Source organism: Anarrhichthys ocellatus, unplaced genomic scaffold (assembly GCF_004355925.1).
Source record: "Anarrhichthys ocellatus isolate YVR2014 unplaced genomic scaffold, GSC_Weel_1.0 scaffold3, whole genome shotgun sequence".
Lineage (NCBI taxonomy): Eukaryota > Metazoa > Chordata > Actinopteri > Perciformes > Anarhichadidae > Anarrhichthys > Anarrhichthys ocellatus.
Window position 1 is genome coordinate 5,077,206 of NW_022280033.1, and position 16,943 is coordinate 5,094,148.

General features: G+C 45.2%; 1 protein-coding gene across 1 annotated transcript; it reads left to right on the forward strand.

The window, feature by feature from the left end:
• Positions 1 to 2,500: 2,500 nt before the first annotated feature.
• On the forward strand, positions 2,501 to 14,853 carry tnfaip3 (tumor necrosis factor, alpha-induced protein 3). The gene is made up of 9 exons (XM_031838471.1): positions 2,501 to 2,801; positions 4,373 to 4,796; positions 8,518 to 8,708; positions 8,917 to 9,058; positions 9,554 to 9,724; positions 9,828 to 10,008; positions 10,287 to 11,287; positions 11,449 to 11,666; positions 11,842 to 14,853. The coding sequence occupies exons 2-9, from the start codon at positions 4,490 to 4,492 to the stop codon at positions 12,145 to 12,147; spliced, it is 2,517 nt and encodes an 838-aa protein (XP_031694331.1). The 5' UTR covers positions 2,501 to 2,801; positions 4,373 to 4,489; the 3' UTR covers positions 12,148 to 14,853.
• Positions 14,854 to 16,943: the final 2,090 nt, after the last annotated feature.

Sequence of the window (16,943 nt, forward strand, 5' to 3'; positions counted from 1 at the left end):
AAGCATGCTGACTTGCATAAATGTAGGACATCCTGGTATTATTGGCATATTATTGAGTATTGGGACATACTAAATATTTTTCTCTTAATAGTATGGTAGTATGGGTAGTATTGGAAAGCACAGAACATTTTGTCTTCTCTTGTAGTAGAAGTATCAAGCGGCATGAAAGGGAAATAAAAGCACCTTTGATTTGAACATAAGTACAATAATTGAGTAAATTTAGTCCTCGCTTCCTTGTATGGTCTTTAGTTCTTAAGGCATTTAATGAGGAATAATTTCAATTGTAATAACTCTGAGTTCTTAAGAGATTCCATCACACTCAGAAACAATGGTTTTTTTCCTCTCAGCATGTGTTGTATCTGACCATCCCATGTACAGTAACGTAAGAGATTTTAAAGGATTGCTCATATTGAACCACCTGGTGATTTGGAACAACAAAGTGCGCCAATTACCTGTTCTGGGAGTTTCCATATGCTTTGATTTCATCGCTGCCACAACCAGCTCGTATTGACCATCCCAACCTGTGACCCAGGAGCCTGTAAAACGTTTGGAGAGCTGAATCATCCCCATTATTTTTACAACAGCCTCAGAGTGAGATCATTTCTCCAGTGTCCAACTATTAAAAACTGAGTCATGGGCATTTGTGCAATCTGTAAAGGCGACATTGTATCTGTTGATGTGTTAAATGTCAGCTCGTGGAGCGAGAGCAGTGTGCCCATTTTGAACTTTGACTGGCTAGTGGGCTCATTCCTCATGGATCCATGACGTCAGGTGATTGGTAGAGTTTCTGATCCCTGCACGAGCAGGTAGGAAAGGAGACAGGGGAAGAGGAAGGAAAATAGAAAGCGAGGAGTGAATCAGTGCAGTTGAATAACAACAGGTAGATGAGACAAAATGTTCTTTTGCAATAAATCTGGATATTTGTCTACAGTGAAAATGCAACACAAAGATTTACCTTTGATCTACTGCACAGTTAAAAGTCAAAAGGCTCCAGAGTCAAACATCTGGAAGTCAGATTTTTGGTAAATCTGCTTTGAATTACTGAGAATCTGGCTAGATTATACTTCTTTGATGGTAATATGAAATGTGATGCTACAGAATTTACTGCGGTCTGTCTGATAGTAACATTTTTAGCATTGAAACGACAAGATGGGTAATTGAATAATCTATGAGAATTATATAAATTTCATGACAGAAATTGTGATAACGAACAATTTTGTCATTCATCCATCAAAAGACCACAACTTTTTGTGTAACTGTACAGCTAAACAAATAACTATTTACTTGAAAAAATGATCAACAGATTATTATATATAGAACTGAAAATACTAATTTGTTGCGTCTCATGCCATCTAAATGTATCATTCCTCTCTGTCTCACCTCTCGTGCTTACGCATGCAACATCAGCAAGTCAAATAAGACTGCTTTTCTGTTGCAGCTTCTGTATTGGTAGACCACAGAACAGCAGTTGGTGTACTTGGCCCCCGCACTGATGGCTCACTGATAACACAACTCGATCACCACTATAACCCGGTGGTGCACAAAGCTATAGTTGTGATTTGACACAAGTAGAGTGATCTGACAGCCTGTCTGTCTGTGAAAGGCTGCATGTTGGGTGATCGATGCTGTAACTTTTTGCTAAATATGTGAAAGGAAAGTTGAGCTGTTGTTGTTTGGTGCAATAGATTATTTAAAAAAATGAACATTGTAGAGCCACATGTGAAGCAGAATTTACCAAAACCCAAGATTTTTTATTTGCACAATTTCATGCAGGTGCATTACCAATACAAACATGTTTTCTTGCTCATTGTATAATGATTTAAGAGCTACACTCTTTTTTTAAAATGGCATTTACGTCTGATGAATTTTCCTGGTTGGATGGCTGTCAAAATTTTACTTTACATATATATATTCTTGGCCGACAAATGTTTCAACTGTATTTTTTTGGTGTCTTATAAGTCCACGTGGGCTGGGCACTTAAATGTGCATGACAGAAGAAATAAGATAATTAACTTAATAACTAACTTTTGAATGAAAGAGAAACAGATTAACTAAACATTGCACCTATGCATCCAGAGAGATGAGACATCTGCCTCTGAATCCTTGAGCAAGAAATCAAACTATTTCATAGCACCAGGAGCTCTGTTTAACATAATTTCCAAACGGTGCAATAAGTGCACTCATCAATACATAAATATACAAATAAATACACACAGGCATACGTTCAATCAGCTGATCGAAGTCTACTTATGGTCCAGTGATGAGAGTTTCTTTCGTTTTCCTGACTGGTTTGAAGAGGCGGGTCTCGTTGCAGATTTATGGTCTATTTCTAAGGCTGTCTCATGAAATAGAAAATGACGCGACCTGTCTGTTTCCCTCAGTGACGCTCCTTTGTGCACAGTAGGTGGGATATGCTTTTCAGTATTGAGTCAGACAGAGATAGAGACCCCTGGCGGCGAAAATATGTAGCTACACCCAGGTCGTGTGTGTGTGTGAGAGAGAGAGCGAGAGAGAGAGAGAGAGAGAGAGGGAGGAAAATGGGTGGACGGAAAGTCCCCGTGTGGAAATCCCCTTGACTTGTGCCTTTTCCTTTTAAAAAAAAAAAAACACAACTATCATTAGCGGACTGTGTACTGTGTGAAAGGCTTCGCGAGCTGCTAGGGCTCCAAAATAGATCTGATACTGAAGGAAAGAGAAGGTTGAATGGCGCCGAGGACCGCAGCGGTGAGGCTGAGTGAAGGGGCTCAGAGAGGACTAGCCTGAGCATCCGGGAGGGCTTTGTTATTACCCCCGACATACAGGTAAGACACCCGTCCTCCCCTCCCCTGTGCCTCCCCATGTGGACGACATTTCCCACCAAAAAGGGGATTGAGACTTGGTTGGGAAGGCTACATGACGTTTGGGCCTCGAGTAAACGTATGGTCGTGTTTCTGGGAACATGGAGGAAAGCGTGAAAGCCTGCTCACGACAGTGGCTTTGACAGCCATTGTTTACAAAGACGTCACCCTCGAGCGGATAAACGGAGCGTTCGAACGGCCAGATGTAGCGTCGGCGGCGCGACACTGTAGCGAGACCCGTCGCGTTCGAGGCGTTCGAGGGCTACATTGTTTCAAAGGTAGTTGTCATTGGAATTACGTAAACCTTTAACGTCAGCAAAGTCTCCTGTTGTTGTGTGTTTTTAGCGTAGCCATGCCACCCTAAACCGCAGCGTTCACCGCTGTCTTATCTGCCCCAAAAGTGTGTTCCAGCGGTGCCAGCACACCAAACAGCGACTAATGACTCGCGTCAACACGCTCCCTGACGTCCATGTGTCTGTCTTCTAGTCCCTGTCTTCTAGTCCCCATCATGTGACTGACTATAGCCCCCTTTAGCGTGGCCTATCTGCTGTTGCACCTGCTGCTGTTTGAGTTGGTGAAGGTGTTGTGGTTGTTGACTTTAACAATATCCACCGACTGTTGGCTTCTTCTAAAACGGTTAATTTAAACATGGGGAAGATAGTCATGTGGCGCACTTGCTGACCATCACTTTCTACTTCCTGTGAACTAAAGAAATGTGCTGACATACTCATAAAATATGCCTTTAAAAACCTCAAACCTTCTTCAATACTTCTACTGTCAGGTTGTGTGTTGAACCGTAATACGTTTAGTACCAACCAAAATATTGCATCAAAGCACTGAAAGTTAGCATCAAGTGTTTGGCCATAGTCTTTATTTATTCATCCCTCTAACCGACCTGAATCGGGAAACTTTGCTAACTTTAGGCAACATTCTCGTACAGCTGCTTGTGTTAAGACAACATCAAACAGGGATGTATTTAGAGTTTTACATACTTTTTTTGCTGAAATATTTATCTTTCTGGTGCTTTGGCATTGAGAACATTCAGTACTGAAACTCTGGCATCATTATGGCACAGGTATCAAACATTTTCTACTGATTCGTAGTCTCACTCTGTTGTAAACATTAAGACTTAATGCAGGCGGGCAGTCTTGGAGGCGTTGGGGCAGACAGTGTGACCCCCCAGGCAGGGGGGCTATGAACCCAGTGGGATGCTGGGGCGCCCCTGTTTGGGGGAAACTCAAAAACCATTAAGTCGAAAAGGAAAATTAAAAGAACAAACGAGAACGCAAAGGGTTCTTTGTGTTCGTTTATTCCATTTGTCCCACCAGAATCTCCAGTGGAAAAGCACCAAACAGCTTTCACAGTGAGATGATCCTGTGTGTTGGGTGGTTTCCCCGAACAAACAGTAAATTAAGTTGTGCCTTAAGTCATAATTAATAAGGAAAGGGGAATCTCCTCTGAAAATTTCCACCCAGTCCCACCAGTCTGTTCTTTTCTGTGTTGCGTAATAACCCACTTCCCTTCTCTCCATCCAGTTTCCACGTTGCTGGGTCAGCGGTGGTTGGTGCCTCCTCCTCCTTTCCTCCTCCTCCTCCTCCTCCTCCTCGTTCTTCTTACTCCCCTCCTTCCATCCACCTGGCCACTCATCCGCCATGTCGCAGGGTCAGAACTTCCTCCCCAAATTCCTGTTTGTCTCCAACCTGCTGAAGGCGGTGAAGATCCGTCAGCGAGTGCCCAACGACGTGGTGAAGCCGGCTGCCGGCAGCGGCCTGATGCACCACCTGCGCGGCATGCACCGGTACACGCTGGAGATGATCGCCATGAACCACTTCCCGCAGGCCTTCATGGAGGTGGTGCAGGCCGCCATCCTGGACCGAGCCATGCAGGCCTCCTTGGAGCAGGAGAAGAAGCTCAACTGGTGTCGGGAGGTGAAGAAGATGGTGCCCTTGCGTACCAATGGTAAGAGAGATTTGCTGATGTCTCCACTGAATCAGGTTTCTACAATATTCTTACTGAAGCTCCATGAAGTCGGGAGCACTTTGGTGAAGATTTATCACAAGTTGGGAGTTTAGATAAATGCTGTTGGAGCAGGAGGCTCTGGTGACCTTTCACACAAAGTTCAACAACAGAAACAATTCCACAAATGCTTCTCAGAGCTGATGTCAAACTTTTGTTCCTTGATGTCAGGAACAGTAGCAGTGTTCATCGCTCAGGGCGGAGGATGCGTTTTGCTTTTGTTTCATTTTCAGTGATGGAGGAGGTGCGTGTTTGTGAGTCAGGGCTATTTGATATGTAAATTCTGAGATGTCATTACTCACAAGCAGGGTTACTGTAAATGACAACAATGGAGGGACTCGATTCCGCTTCCACACACACTCATTTAGCAGCCCCTCTTGGTTTTACTCTGCGTTTGACTTTAGTCAGCCCATTGCCAAGTCATGTTTTCTGTTACGTGGATGTCGTAACACCGGAACATCCCAGGGTCAACAAACATTCAGACCCCGGGCCTGATGTGATTACGTCTGATCACAGCTCTGTACTGGGAAATTCTCTGGCGTCACTCGCAGGACTTTTATTTACTGTCGATGATGTTTCAGACCCGACTATTTCCACTCATTTTCACTTACAACCTTTGGGGTATGTCCCCTCTTTTTCTCTGTGTGTGTGTGTGTGTGTGTGTGTAAAGAGTGTAAATGTCAGTGGATCTTAAAACATCTCAAATAGTTTTACCGTTAGTTCCCCACCTGGCTGTCGTTTTAGGTCGCTGTCTTTGAGACTGTCAGCTGTGTGTCACGACTCACCGGGCCTTGTTAATGCAAATCTGACCAAATCCAACTGTCCTCTCGCTGTCTCTTTATCTATATTTCAGTAACTTAAACACATCTGGTGTGTACATCAGACTCATGGTCTATTTTTAGATGAAGGGGAAAAAACTGTTTTTTGACGGGAAACATCAGCCGTAGCATTCACAACAGAAGGCGGAAGCGTTACAAGTTTGTCTTAAACATGTGAGTTTCCAGTGGAAATAGTTTCTTCCTTTCTCATAGGAAGCAATTAACACTTTTCAGTGAGAAATTCCTGTTTTGATTGCATCTCAGAACTCACTTTGAACAGTTACTGGATGGATGAGGAACTTGCCGGGTGTTGTGTGTGTTAATAGTAAGTTCGTAATGAGTAAAGCAGTTACTGTAACTCCCATCAAGACATGGTTCCTCTTCAGAAAGACCCCTGACTCTTCTGACTTCTGCTGCCAGTAACCTGGACGGAAATTCCTGGCTTGTGAAGATGATGTCATAAAGATGAGACAGAATTTCAAAGCCGGAGCATCTAACCCTGAAGGACCCATACGTGACTTTGAGCAGAGGACGCACACACACACACACACACAGAGAGGACTGACTGACTGCTGCTGAGTCACTGGAGCTCAGCAGACAGACACACACACACACACACGGAGAGAGGACGTGAGAGAGCAGAAGTCTGTCAATGAACATCCAGTCAGAGCAGGCCATATTAATCCATCTCCTCAGAGTCATAACACTGCAATAAGATTAGTCTCCACTTCGTCCGGCATCTAAATGGACCCGTTAGCTCCCAAGCTTTCAATCTTCCCGAAACCTAAATTTATTCCCATTCTAGAAGAAATACAACTTACCATCTTAAAGCCCAAAACAGCCTCATAAAACGTTAATTCCCCGGCAATTAGAAATAACGGGGTCGTATCAGCTTTCCTGTTTCATGCAACTTTTCCACCAATTTGAGACGCGCGTTATTGAAATTCAGTGCGTCTTCTGTCTTGAATGTCTGGGACTCATTCCGAGGGTTTTTCCCCAAACAGCATCCCATGTCTGTCATGTGTCCCCAACAGGCAGGATTTGTTCAGCTACAATACACTGAGACTACGTGCTGTAGCAGCAGAGCGGACACACACACACACACACTGTGTATAAGTACAGACTACTTTTCTTTATGTGGTATCCGCAGTGTTTGATACAAACACAATATGTCATATCTCCAGTTCTTATTAAAGCAGAAGTGAAACTAGTCTGTGGCCAGGAATTGTTCTGTTGGTTTAGTCCCAAAAGACATCTTGGCGACAGAGTGGGATAGTGGATGATGTGGGCCACCAACCTAAATCCGCATTGGAAAGCACCACATTGCAACTTTGTGGTCGGTGTCACTTGCACGAGGAACAAATGAGGGAGTAAGTCCGCTCGTACACTCGTGTGTTTTCAGGAAGTGTCCCAGCTGGCCACAGAGGAAGTGTCTATATTTAGACCGATGCGACCAGCAGACCGTCTTTCATCTTCGGTCATCACTCGTCAGGCAGCTCGATTAAGGGTCAATCACACGCTGATCACACGTGCGTGTTTGGGCCTCTGTGCATGCTCTTGTGTGCCTGTGTATCTCTTTTGAGGATGTTGCTGTTGAGGATGCCTTTTCTCACTAGAGAGTGTTGAGAGTGATGCAAGAACGCCAAAATGTGACAACAGCTAGCTAGTCTGAAATAGAGGTGATGGTTTTTTTTTCCCCCCCTAAAAGTACAGTTCCCTCAGTTGCATCTCACATTACAGTCATCTCGCAATACAGATAATGTAGTTTTGAGAAATGCGATACAGTTTGTCCTAGGGCATGACGCGTACACCGGCTAAACTCATTTTAGACTTTTTGTGTTGTAAATAACTTTTCTTGTACAGATATTAGCTATTTAATGCAGCAATGTTATACGAAAAAAAGGTGTGTAACTTTTGCCAGGTGAACATTACGGAGCAGATCATAAAGGGAGACAGAACCGACACACTACGGTACATTTGTATGCGTTTGTGCATGTAAGCGCACATGTTATCTCAGCGCTCATTACTCACAGCCTCCATCGGGTGTTGATAGCAGTAATTAAAAAGATAACATTCCATCCTGTCCAAGCCACACCCCTGTGGAAAGTCCAGGACCAGCTGAGAGGCATTGATGAGTTGGGATCGTAGGAGGTTAACACATACACACACACACACAAGGCAGAAGTTAGCACAGGGAAATTCCTGTGTTTAGTGTGGCAACAGGGTTTTTTCAGAGGCGCACACATTCACAAACATGGACTCTCCTGTTTCACAATGAGAAAAAGATCCAGCATTGCCATAGGAGACTAAATAAAATTCCAGGATTTGTAGTAGTTGCTCACACACACACACACACACACACACACAAATTCCATTTGAGAAACTCTTTATCTCCCCGACGGTTTGTAGAATATAGAGGAAGCCGTTTACTTTGAATTGTTGGAAATTTTCAGGGCAGATTAAGGTAGTGAAGCAGCTGCATTTAATTCTTCGAAAACATATTATAAGTATGTTGAGGGCCATGTTTCTCAGGCCAGCAGGATAAAAGCCCGGCTTTGTCTGTAGTGTTTGCATAGTTTCAGACATGTGAGCTTCATATAATAGTCTAGATACCAGATAGTGCGACAACTGACCCGAAGGCCTGGAAATCCCCAGACTTTTGTTACGCCCGTGTGCGTGTGTGCTCTATAATTGTCTGTTGTGCATGCCGTGTACACTCTGCAGTCGCACATGCGTGTGCATGAGTCCGTGCACAATTGTGTTAGATTGCGTCCCGTGTACAAAATCAACCACCCTCAGTTCTAACATTGTATTTGCTTGCCTGCCTTTCCTGTGTGTGCCAATAGGAGATGGGAACTGTTTGCTCCACGCGACCTCTCAGTACATGCTGGGCGTTCAAGACACGGACCTGGTGCTTCGGAAAGCTCTCCATGGTGTTTTGAAAGAGACGGACACTGGCGTCTTCAGAGCTCGCTTCCAGGCAGAGCTGCTCCAGTCCCAGGAGTTCACACAGACCGGACTCCGATACACCACAATGGTATGAAGATTAGATCAGCTCGATGTCAAAAGTCTTCTCCACTAATTTGCATTCATATTTTTGTCAGAAGCCTTAGCTAAATCATACAGCCCATGTGCTCTTGAGACAGTAAACATTTCAATCCATGCTTACGTCTTTTACATCTTTGTATGCAACCTGCAAGAAAATAAAGCATCTATCCTAACTCTTTGTGTGTGTGCTGTCCCAGAACTGGGAGGAGGAGTGGGAAAAGATTGTGAAGATGGCGTCTCCGGTCTCCAGTAGCAACGGCCTCCAGTTTGACTCTCTGGAGGACATTCACATCTTCGTCCTCTCCAACATTCTCCGCCGACCCATCATAGTCATCGCAGGTACGGACTTTTTGTCATCTCAAAGTATGTTTATTGCTTCCTCAGCAATCAAAGACCCGCTGGTCTCGTTTCAACATGTCTTTCAGTCATGAAGAAGGATCAGGGTATCTCCTTCCACGTGCCTCACCACTTTGCTCAGAGTGTTTGATTTCACTGTATCACTTCCCATCTATTTTGGTTAGCGGATGTTGTGATCAATAAATTGTATGGAGGGTAAATAAGCAGAAACTTGTTTAAACTTTATTTGAATGTTGTTCTAATACACTCATTGAAATAGCAAATAGTATATCATTTTCAAAGGGGTGAACAGACATTTTAAAGTTCTTTATTTTTCTTGCCGTTCACTTTTAAATCAAATGTTTCTGTAGCATTTCTAACATTATTCATCGAAATCTGTAAATTCTATAAAATGAGTACTAAAAACACATTTAACTTGATCTTGAACAGTTGTCTTTCAAATCAGTAGTAACCCTTCCATCTCTGCTCTTTCAACAGACCAGGTGGTCAGGAGTATGAAATCTGGCTCCTCCATCTCTCCTCTGAATGTGGGTGGGATCTATCTGCCGCTACAGTGGGCGCCCACAGAGTGCTACAAATACCCAATAGTGCTCGGCTACGACTCCCAGCACTTTGCCCCCCTCATCACCATCAAAGACAGCGGCCCAGGTAGGAAACAAGAAGGTGTTACGGAGCCGACGCGACAAAGAGCCCTGCTATGTAGTTGCTCTTGTTTTTATTTTTATGTGACATCTTGGTCTGAATTTCCCAGAGATCCGAGCAGTACCGCTGATCAACCCAGGACGAGGAGGCTTTGAGGAGCTGAAGGTTCACTTCCTGATGGAGAAAGAACAGCAGCAGAGAGAGAGGCTTCTCAAGGACTACCTGCTGCTGATAGAGATCCCCGTCATAGGCTTGGGCTACGACACCACACGGATCGTCAATGCTGCACGGTACTTATAATATTACATACTTACATATTATAAACTCAGTCCCCATAAACGGACAATATGGAAGAGGAAACAGTAAAAGATTGATATCCTGGTCCTGGCCTGCAACTTAGGAATGAAGATGTCTATTTTTAGATTGATGGTTTTGTAATACAACTGCTTTAACTTTTACAAACCTAATCGGCAGACTGATGGCAATAACTTTATTAACTTAGAATTGAACTGAAAATCCCCAAAAGTGCAGTTCATTTAAGAACCACATTGTATGTGTCTGTTCCCAGGCTGGATGAGGGCAACCTCCCTGAAGACATGAACCTGATGGAGGACTACCTGCAGCTTGTCAACCATGAGTACCAGCGCTGGCAGGAGGACAAGGAGCAGGCGTGGGCCGCCCAGCCGCAGCGTCCACCGCCCTTCTCCGTCTCCCAGCTCTCCCTCATCGAGATCCGTTGCGCCACACCACGATGCACTTTCTACGTCTCTGTGGACACGCAGCCTCATTGCCATGAATGCTTTGAGAAGCGACAGGCCACCACCGGTGGAGGAATGAGGATAGAAGGTGTCGTGCAGACCAAGGGGGGAGGGGTACAATGTGGGGTGGGAGTGATCGGGGGATCAGAGACCGAGGTGAGCTCCAGAGGAGCTCGAGGCAGCAGCCCCCCATCCTCCACATGTGGGAGAGGGGTGGTGGTGGTATCCAGCCCCCGCTCAGCACCACCCACGGCTCCCAGCCTCAGCCTGTACAGTGAAACTCATGCCATGAAGTGCAAGACACCCGGCTGCCTCTTCACCCTCAGCGTGGAGCATGATGGACTTTGCGAGCGCTGCTTCAACTCCAGGCAGAACCACGGACCCCCTGGAGCTGGAACAGCTGCTCCAGGACTCCCAGGCACCAATGGGGGGCCTACAGTCCCCCACCCGGCCCAGGGCACCGGCTGGACCCAGTGGGGGGGCCGCGAGACAGAGACAGAGCGCTGCAGCATGTGCAGACAGGAGGCGTTCAGGATTTTCAATGGCCTGTGTCCACCCTGCATGCAGAGACAGCAGCCTCCGGAGAGGGGAGAGCCGCAGCAGAACAACCCCAGGACTGAGGCCTCGTCTTCAGCTTGGACCCAGGCCAGGGACACTGAGCGGCCTTGCCTCACCCTGACCCCGGGGCACACCTCAGCCTGGCAAGCCCCTCTGGCCCGGCCTTGTAAAAGATCCGGCTGCCAGTTCTTTGGGACGCCAGAGAAGTTGGGTTTCTGCACTATTTGCTACGTAGACTATCAGACCAACCACCGTAAGTTCCGAAACCTCTATCATGTTACAAGATCTTTTCAAGGTTCAACCAAATATGAATTTGTTTTGCGTTATAGGAATTATGGTTGTTTTATGTTTAGTTGTACTCATATTTTTCTTCACTCAAAAGTCATTGCTTATGTTGGCTACTGTCTGTTCCAGACCTGACTCCTCCCCCTCCCCCTCCCCCCGCCCCGGTCCAGAGCCGGCATGGTGTGGAGGCCGGCTTCCAGAACGTCTCCCGGTGTCGAGGGCCTGGGTGTGGCGCAGTTGGCAAGACAATGCTGGAGGGCTACTGCGACAAGTGCTACTTCAAAGAGCAAAGCACACGGCTCAATCAAGCGGCACATCGCACACCACACTCCCCTCCTCTGGTCATGGTAGGTTTCTGCCAGACCTTCTGTCGTTTGTGTCTTATCCTTCTTTTGTTTGTCTGTCTTTTTCTTGCTCATCTCAACTCTTAATATCCTGCTGGTCCACAGATGCCTTTTGGTTGCCAAATTGACCTTTCTCCTCTTCCCCTTTCCTCCCCCTCTCTTTTCTCTGTACATATAGCGGGAGCGAGCAGCCAAACCCAGATCTTCTCAGCAATCCCAGACCCAGACCCAGACCCAGACCCAGACTCAGACTCAGACTCAGTGCCGGCGGAGTGGCTGCAGTAATGCGTCGCCGGGTTGCACGGACCTCTGCCCCGAGTGCCACACACGTGGCCAGGGCCGAGAGGCGGGCAGACGGGCGCAGGCGCCTAAAGAAAAGTCCAAGCAGCGGTGCAGGACGCAGGGCTGCGACCACTACGCCAACCAAGAGAAACAGGGCTACTGCAACGAGTGTGACCATTTCAAACAGATCTACCGCGGCTGACCACGTACACACCCACGCAACCACGATGGTGACACATCGCTAGCACGCTACAGCCGCTGCCCTGCTGTTGGCACCTCATGCCAGTCAATGCACCTCTGATACTAACTAACCAACTAACTAACTAGCTAGTGACTAACTAGTAACCTTATGGCCTGAAAATCAAACCCCCCATGTAGAATGTGAAGCGAGAGTGTGTGTATGTTGGGGGGGGAAGTGGGGGGGGGGGGGGGGGGGGTGACTGACTGTGTGTGTGTGTGTTTGCAGTAGACATGGCCTCCAGAATACCTCTTTGTGCAATTATTATCATCTGATGTGCCCTGTGCACTTACACGGTGAGAGGTTTGGCTACATGTCAGAGCAACTGACTTAACTCTTGTGTACAATATGTATTTAGAGGTACGTCGTGAATCGTGCCGGACAAAATGATTGTATGTTGACGTAAGGAGAAGCATCTGACATTGCTTTCTAGACCACAGCCAAGGATTTATACCCGCCGTCTGTCTGTCTTAACACATCCGTGTATCTGTCTGCCTGTCTGTCTAGCATTTGCCCTGTAGGATGAGGGATGCGGTAGATGAGGAAGCCCAGCGACAAATCTGTGGAAGTAGTAAGCAGAAGTGAGCTGAACTGGGCCAAAGTGAAGTGCTTGAAAACGAAATTCAATGGTATGCACCATTGTTTAGCTTACTTCTCCAAAAAAAAACACTCATGTATGTCCTCCAAACAAAGACAAAGATTTACCGAGAAAAGCTCTTGCAATCAATATTGTAAAAATGATCAAGACTTAATTTTCTTCCATTTGTCAGTCGAAAGCAGTTTATATTTTGAGGCAAATTAAACTGTATTGTTACTTCTCTGTTATATGAAGTTGGTGAGATTGTTGATATGGAAAGCAAGAACAGACCTTTTGTCTATACAGTGCAAGACAGACAGGGCAGGCCCCTGCTAGTTCTGGTGCTACATGTACAGAAATACAAGCCTCTCCATTGTAGCCAACATGCTGGCGGTGTCAGCGGACAGAAGGCGGAGAACACCGTAGAGACAGGACTCATTCATTCTCTTTCTATTCCTCCTGTCCTTCCTCTTATTCCCCCTCCCCTTCCTCCAAAACAGATCTGTTGCCTTGGACGTTGTTTTGCTGTTTACTGACCACTTAAGCACCTAGAAATGCGTAGACACATACCTACACATGCGCACACAAATGTAGTAGCTCCAGTCCTGTCAGAAGGGGATTGCCAACAATAAAGAGAACTGAGAACATGATGACGGGTGTGCAACCACCTTACCACCATATATACACACACACACACACACATTTGCACACACATGCACATGCAAACACAGCTCTGTGAGATTGTACGTGCCCCACCCCAGCCTGAGGTGGTATATAGGTAAACAAACCCATAGAGAAATGCATTCCTCTCTGCTCCACCCCACTGGATGTGCCAAGGCGACACTTTCAAAACAAAGAGCAATCCCATCGCCTGCTTCGGCTGATCTCGTTTATCTGAATGTGTTTTGTGCTGCTGCTACAACAGCACAGTATTGGGGCTGATCCTCGATAAGTTTTGCCTTTAAGTAGTGATTGAAATTGTATGGACCAGAGGAGCCTGATCAGTGATCCTGGATCAGTGCTCCCACCTATAAAATGCTTTTGTGAATATGGATCTTGGTCCATATTGTAGGACCTTCCAACCCGATGCCTCATCTCCAACAAAAACACACACACACACACACACAGAATGCACGCATGTGTGCATCTGGAATACGCAAAACTGACATTCCTGTTATTTTTATTTTTTATTTGTTTGGGGATTTTTTTATTGTATTTTGATATATTTGGTTTTGTTTCTGCCAAAAAAAAAAAAAAAATACATGTGCCATCAACCGCCAAACAGTTGTTGTTACCTCCTTAAAAATGACCAGCCTGTACCACTCTAAACTAACTAGAGGGCCACAAATAGACATCTCCAACCCTGTGTCACCACAGAGTTTATCAAGCTCTATGTGGAAAGTCCCCAAATGAGCGCCATCTTTTCAATACAAAGAAATGTTTATCTGCAGAGATAACCTCCAGCGTAAAACATTTAGCTCACAATCTCTAAATGTGATATCAACTGGATCAGTTATTCCCCTTGTACTTCTGCTGAAGTGCTCCACTGCTGTAGGCAGATGTCCATCTGTGGCTTCAGTTAGCAAAGCATAGACAAACAGGCTCTCGGTCTGCCTTCTCATTCAACTGTATCTAAAGCTGTCGGGCCAGCCCGCCTGTTGACGGCCTGTACGTAGATCTCTGTGTGCTTTAATCACCTCTAGACAAACCTTAATCAATTAAAGGCCAATGTGTGGTCGGCTCATCGGGACCCCTTGACGAAGGTTTCGGGGCCACTGGCTTGAGTTCGACTGGGAGGGAGATCAAATAAGTTGCACATGACTCGTCTAAGCTGCTGAGGCATTTAGGAATGGTACTCCGACTCGCTTAGGGACATTCCAACAGTAGGAAGAACAACCGCTTAGAAGCAGAAGGTGTAACAAAACATGCAAACTGTGTGGAAGTTTCTCTGTGTGACCTTTCGACAATAGGGTATTGTATGAAAAAAAGCCTGGTTTTATTTGTTAAGTATTTATTCATATCAAGATATCTGTATTGTGTGATTCAATAATTATTTATATGTCGTCCTGAAATGAATTATTTTTATTAAGAAATCTGTCTGTGGTTCTTGTCTCTCCAGTGTGTGTGAGAGAGGAAAATGTGTGTGCACTACCACAGAATATGTGTATGCAAAACACAAGCATGTGTGCTACGCTACGAGCACTTGCACATGCAGTATGCTTGTGTGTGCTCTTAGAGATTTCAACATTGCACTCTTATTACAGCATCTCTCTCTCTCTGCTGTGCTGCGTGTTGCCTAACACTGTTTCTGCTGGAAAAACAGCTGCTCACCAACGGCACTGACTCCATCTCCAGCGTAGTGTAGGAAGTACAGTGGGTGCTGCAAAAAGTCCTCAGATAGCTGATGGCTCAGGCCTGGTTTAGATGTGGCAGAGTTGCACTATTTTCCAATGCTTAACTGGGTTAGCTCTTTTTCTTCTCTCCACCTCCGTTGTTCTTATTTCTTTTTTTTCTCATTGTTACACATTTCCATACAAAAATGATGAGTTCAGATGATGAGGCTTTACTTAGGTGCTTTTTTTCGTCACTATTCCAGGCCTATGTTAGGTTGTCATGCTTTTAAAAAAAAAAAGCAACCCCTACCCTCTCATAGAAAGACATTTCACTCGGGAGTGCAGTGGGAGGGGGGAATTCGGAGCGAGGGGAGATCTGGCAGTGACAGGTGGGGAATATGTTATAATTATACATGGCAGGGCAGAGGTGACATTTAGCAAGTGGGACTGCAACGGTATGCGTGGGCTTTCTCATCAACCTATAGCCTCTACCACAGTCAGATTGGTAGGCTACTGTGGTTTCCTGGAAATACCCCGGCATGCAAACACTCCCTTGTGTAACTGCTCCTTTGCAGACGAGCTCTGTTTCACTTGACGTGCGAGTGCTTCACTAAATGCGGTGGTTAAACCTTCCCATAACAGACTCTATGCAAATAATTATGCGACGCGAACACGTTAGTTACAAGATAAGAACTCATATGTAATAGAGGTGCACTCCAATTTTTCATTACCAAAGATCTGTGGTTGAATGGTGATGACAGATTACTAAATGCACAGCAGCATGCAGTCACGAGAAGTACTGTCTATTCAAATGACAAGTGCAGAGCTGTGATGCATTGCCTATAGACCAGTATCACAAGATGGCAAATGTATGCAAGATTATATATATAATAATCAAACTGATGTTCAATACAATGAACTGTGTTCCACTGCAATGGACTATTAGATCTGACAAAACCTTGGAAGTAGGTGAAGTCTGTCACAATATACGGTAACGTTTGAAATCAAAGGCCAGGGTTGGTCATCTTGAGAAATTAGCAAGAGATTAAAAAAATAATACACCCAAAAAACCGAGCCCAGTGTTGCCAACTCTTTTCCGATGAAAGTAGCTTGCAGCAGTCGCTCCAAAAGTTGCTAAATCTAGCAAGAAAGTGTCAAAGTTGACAGCCCTTCCCTTCAGGCCTCCCTCCAAACCCTGCCTTTATGGACTACAGGTCGGAGTTCATATCCTTTACACACGTATGCTGAAGTAGTGATATACCAAAGTGTAAAAAAATGAGCATACACTGTTGGGCTCCGACTGACCCCACAACACCCAGCTTCTGTGCTTTGTGTTTGTACCATCCAATATGTAAGTAATAAAGGTCTTAAATCTAGATTGTGACATAAAAAATGTTGGACCCAATTGACCAAAGAAAGAAAGAAAGAATTCTCTTAATGCGGGTTAATCAGTTAAAAACCACTAGCATGCAGTAAATGTGGAGCTTCTGGGGCCCGAGGAGGACTGGGGACAAAAAGGTTTTCAGGATTAAACACTCAAAAGTACAAAACACTTGAACCAGCTATTTTTTAAATCCATAGGACTCAAACTCTGTCTTTAAGATGTCACAATAAACTGTGAATGACAATGTCAATCTTGATTACAACACAATGTTTGAAAAAAAAAAAAAAAAGTTTTATCAATGAACCCACCAAAGTCTGACTCACTGCCTCTTCTGTTGAAAAATGAAATGTCGCAACAAACGAAAGTACACGAGAGTCTGATTCGACAGGAAGATATCTGTTATTGTGCAATAGGAAGGGGTTGTATCCATGGTTACCTTTGTCTGGCCCCTTTTATAAGCAGCAAC